The sequence below is a fragment of the Triticum dicoccoides genome, chromosome 4A, assembly GCF_002162155.2.
Source record: "Triticum dicoccoides isolate Atlit2015 ecotype Zavitan chromosome 4A, WEW_v2.0, whole genome shotgun sequence".
NCBI classification, from domain to species: Eukaryota; Viridiplantae; Streptophyta; class Magnoliopsida; order Poales; family Poaceae; genus Triticum; species Triticum dicoccoides.
Window position 1 is genome coordinate 594,788,345 of NC_041386.1, and position 4,354 is coordinate 594,792,698.

Below are 4,354 nucleotides of genomic sequence, written 5' to 3' on the forward strand. Positions count from 1 at the left end.
CTCATTTTCCTCCGCCGCCACTGTACCTCTCCGGCACCCACACAAGCATTGCCGGACGTTCGCAACCAGCACCGACGCGTCTGCTCGCCTTTTACAACGGCGATGTCCACCCTGGAGCCGTTTGTACCCAGGTACACCCGCCACCCTGTCGATGACCTGGCGGCCACTACGCCCGGCCGGCAGGTGTTCGGTTAAATGCCATTGAGCTTATTTTCGGACGTCACGTCGTTTTTTTCAGAGTAAGAAGGATGGGGGTTTGCTCAACCGTGGAGGATGAGTTGTTGTGTGATGCTGGATTGGCCGTATCCGTGGATTTCGTTGGCAGGAGCAGAGGGTTGACCTTTTGGTAGCAAGTGTACGAATCGTTCCACGCAGAAAGCACATTACGCACTATGACATGCACATTATCCATGATCGCCATATGAGGTCGTTATCATATCGATGGTACGTCATCCAGACCATCGTCACCAAGTTTTGTCATGTAGTTGCTTAGTGGAGGCAAGATGACCATTGCACGCGGCAGAGGAGAACATATGTTTTACTTCTTCTTGCTCAACTTGTTGATTGAATCATTCATTTACTCAATGTTGTTGTGCACATTTTATAATCTGTATGCCTTGCCGTGACGTACCACACGAGAGAAGGATGAACATTTATGTACATACATTGTTGGATGAAACTGAATGGGCGGTATGTGTGGGACGATATGATAGGTTGGAAAACTTGGTGGACATCAAATTTGAGGCATTGTTATACTAGGCTTATTTGCATGCATGGATGATTTGTGCTATTTTCTTTTCGAATTTTGGTGAATATTAATCGGTTTACATGACTTTCATCTGCTAAAGCGAAACCTGGTTTGAAATGTATGCGGACAGTGTTGCATGACCGTCTCCCGCATCCGTATCTACAGACTGGTCTCCTGTTATGGACGGATGCGAGAGAAAATTTTCGGGTATGACGTATCGCGTATATATCTATGAGAAGTATGAAGTATGAAGTATCCTGTGGCTAGGACGTATCGCGTATGCTTACATGAGAGACTTGTTTAATTTTTACTAGTAGTACAAGAGTGGACGGTCCATGTCAGTTCCAACGAAAAGCTCCCACGGTTAATGAGTAACTGTAACCGGTTCCTCGCAATAGAAAAAAGTAACTGTAACCGGTAAGCACGGGTTGAGACCAGACGGCCGGTACAGCGGGCGGACACCGAACCCACAAATCACTGGCCGAGGAGGCACGGACGTACTGTGCTGGCCGGTCACGTCGTCGCCCACCTCGTCAGCTCCTGCACCCGCCGCTCGACACGTCCGCCGGGAACGCCTGTTCCAGATTGGAAATCAATGGCGACGACGGGTCCCGCCGGCCGGAGTGGCCGCTGTTCTCCACACGTGCCTGCGCACAGTGCTCGCGTACCGGCCATGATGAGCCTGTCCGTGATCGTGCGGAATGCACGTAGAAAATTTGAAATGAATACAGGCCCGAGCTAAGCACAAAGCAAAGCATTTCAACGTGCAGTTCTCCCACGTTAATCGTAAGAAGAAACAACGAAAAATGGCACGGCAGCAGTCCCACCTGAGCTTGCGCCCTCCACCCACCCCCGACCCGACAAACCTCACTGCGACCGGGGACTCACACCTCCCCGGCGCTATAAATAAGCGAGCCAGCCGCGGCGTCTCCGTCTCCGTGTCCGTGCGTGTATTCAACTCCGCCGTCAGCCCCACTCGCGCACGCAGCTGCAGCAGCAGCAGACCACGCCCGTCCGGCGCTCGGATCGTAGCTTAGCCCGGTCGGGATGAGGCAGCTGATCCGTCGGCTGTCACGCGTGGGCGACGACTCCTCGCCGCCCGCGTCGCCGTCGTCGAAGCGGCGGGGCGGGGGCGGGGGCGGGAGGGCGGTGGTGCCGGAGGGGCACGTGCCGGTGCACGTCGGGGACGGGAGCGAGGCGGAGCGGTTCCTGGTGCGGGCGGAGCTGCTAGGCCGGCCGGCGCTGGCGGAGCTCCTGGGCCGCGCGGCGCAGGAGTACGGCTACGACCACCAGGGCCCGCTCCGCATCCCCTGCTGCTCCCCCGCCGCCTTCCGCCGCGCGCTCGCCGACTGCTGCTAGGCACCCGAACCCAGCCCAGGCACGGCCCGATTTAGTCCTCGCACGGGCCGCCTGGAAGATTATTAATTAGCTTTGGGCCTGGCCTTGTTTTCTTTTTCCGTTATTATCGTTCGGTGTAATGTACCACCTGTAAGGACGGGTAGTGTACTAGAGTACTGCCAGTACTCCAGTAGTTGTAGTACTCTACAGAATTGGAATGCTACTGGTCTATGATGAGTGTGATGCTTGGAAGAAATATATGTCGTTGCACAATTGGCAAAGCAATGGCAGTGAGTCTATGCATGGCCGTCTTGCTCTGTTTTTGCAATGGCACTTGGCTTCTGCTCAAACTACGAGCAGTTTGGGGTCCATCATGCAGCGGTCAAGACTCGACAACGCTCGTAGACTCGTAGTCTCTCATCAAAATAAAATAAGAAACCATATCGACAAATTTGGATACAGAAACCCTTTTTTTAGGGGAACACTGTCACTGTGACGCTGTGAGCGGCATGGTGTTTGGGAGTCGTTGGCCCGGTCCACCCCCACATCAAAGCGACTCCTCGAGCGGTGAGAGGCAGCGAGGGAGGCTAGGACCTAGCTTTGGCTTTGGGAGGAGCCAACAACCGATGATCTTGGCCGGTGGCTCCGGTCACCGACGGGTCTTGTCACTTCGCTTTGCTTGCGACCGTCGCCAGCGAGCGCGGAAAGTAACCACGACGTCCGAGGCAGCAGAGCAAAGCATACAGTATCACACTTTGGGTGGGCAGATTTCTTATTTTTGATGATGATCCGTCCCTTTCCACGAACTGTTTTTGATCAGGGCCGCCTTTTCTCTTGTCCGGCTAACCCTAATGGTGCAGCTTAAAGTAGTAGTACGATATTGCCATGCACCCAATCTGCTCCCTTCTTTCCATCGTGCATAGGATGAGATGCACCATCACCATTACGAATTTACGACCTCACTCTCGCCGGAATGAGGGGAGACGAAAGCGACTGCTCGGAAATTACCGCCCGCTCCGTCTCGCTCGCTGCTTGTGCGGTCTATCGGGAAGGGCTTGTCGTTTCGCAACGCAATATTTATCTCCTCTCTCCCTCCCGGCCGGCGTCGTCCGTCCGTCCGTGCGTGGCTAGTGGCAGCAGGTTTACAGGCATCGCATCGATCCTGTCGTCGACGGGACGGTGAAATCGGTGGCGTCGTCGCGATGCTGCTCGCTCGCTCGGTCGTCGCCTCCCCTCGTCGGTTTCCCCAGGCCTATGGCACGTAGGTGCCCGTGAGCGATCGTTCTCGGCCAGTGTGCACGCTGGACCTCGTTGTCTGGCTTGTTTGTTGCCGTTTTTACCGTCTCGTTGGATTCGACCGAGCTACACTGGCCGGAGTCGCCGGGGCGCCGCGACGGGGCCGCGTGACCCCGCTCGTAGTCCGTCTCGCCCGCCCGCCGGTCCCGGGCCGTTTTTTGGCCGGTTGTTGCGCTGGATGCGTTCGTGGCGGCCGCAGCGGCGCACGGGACGAATCCCGGCGAGATTCTCCGGGGCCGGCTGGTGGTCGCTCCCTCTCTCCCGCTGCTTGGTCGGGGGCCGCTGGCGGTGGGTCGCGCGTCCTGCTCCGTTGATGCGCGGCCGCATGCATGTGCACGCTTGGGTTGAGTGCTGGGCGTACTTCATATCACATGTGTCCCGCTCCTGATTTCCTCCGTGCTGTACGCGGAGTACTGGTCCGCGCATGATACTCCCACTCCCTCCTACAGCAAATCTGTCTAGTACTGCTGCTACACCGATGCAAAAAAATAAAAAATAAAAAATAGTACTGCTGCTACACTCCTTCTCAACTCGTACCCCTCCTGTACTCCACTGCTATTTCGGATCCGTTACGTGTCACCAAATCACAGAATAGCCGGACACGGAGTTTCTTAGCCCGAGCTCATATATATGAGCCCGGTGAACAGTACAAAAATTAAAACCCTTTTAACGCTTGCAAAATTTTGAATTTTTTAGAGTTTCTCAAAAAACAAAATCGATGCTCCAAAACTGCCATTCAATACATTTTTTTAGTTTTACCGTTCACCCAACTCATTTTAGCTCGAGACTAGAAGAGTATTTTCGCAACCAGACTGCCAACTCTTGCAATTTCTTTTATGGGGAAATGTGAAGGCATGCACCAATAGTCCATTACTGGTGGTCCCCTAGACCATCGCTGGGCTAGCCTTAGATCATGGCAAATCCTAAATGGCGCCTATAGGGTTCGTTATAGGGTTAACGGTGCAAAGCGCA

At 54.6% G+C, this 4,354-nt stretch overlaps 1 protein-coding gene across 1 annotated transcript; it reads left to right on the forward strand.

Moving 5' to 3' along the window:
* The first annotated feature begins 1,707 nt into the window (after positions 1–1,707).
* Positions 1,708–2,358, forward strand: LOC119289281 (auxin-responsive protein SAUR71-like). The gene has a single exon (XM_037568641.1). It carries the CDS (start codon positions 1,796–1,798, stop codon positions 2,105–2,107), a length of 312 nt encoding a protein of 103 aa, XP_037424538.1. The 5' UTR covers positions 1,708–1,795; the 3' UTR covers positions 2,108–2,358.
* The last annotated feature ends 1,996 nt before the right edge of the window (positions 2,359–4,354 follow it).

Bases quoted from the DNA above. Each gene is read 5' to 3' on its own strand.
- LOC119289281 (XM_037568641.1), top strand. From the start codon at position 1,796: ATGAGGCAGCTGATCCGTCGGCTGTCACGCGTGGGCGACGACTCCTCG.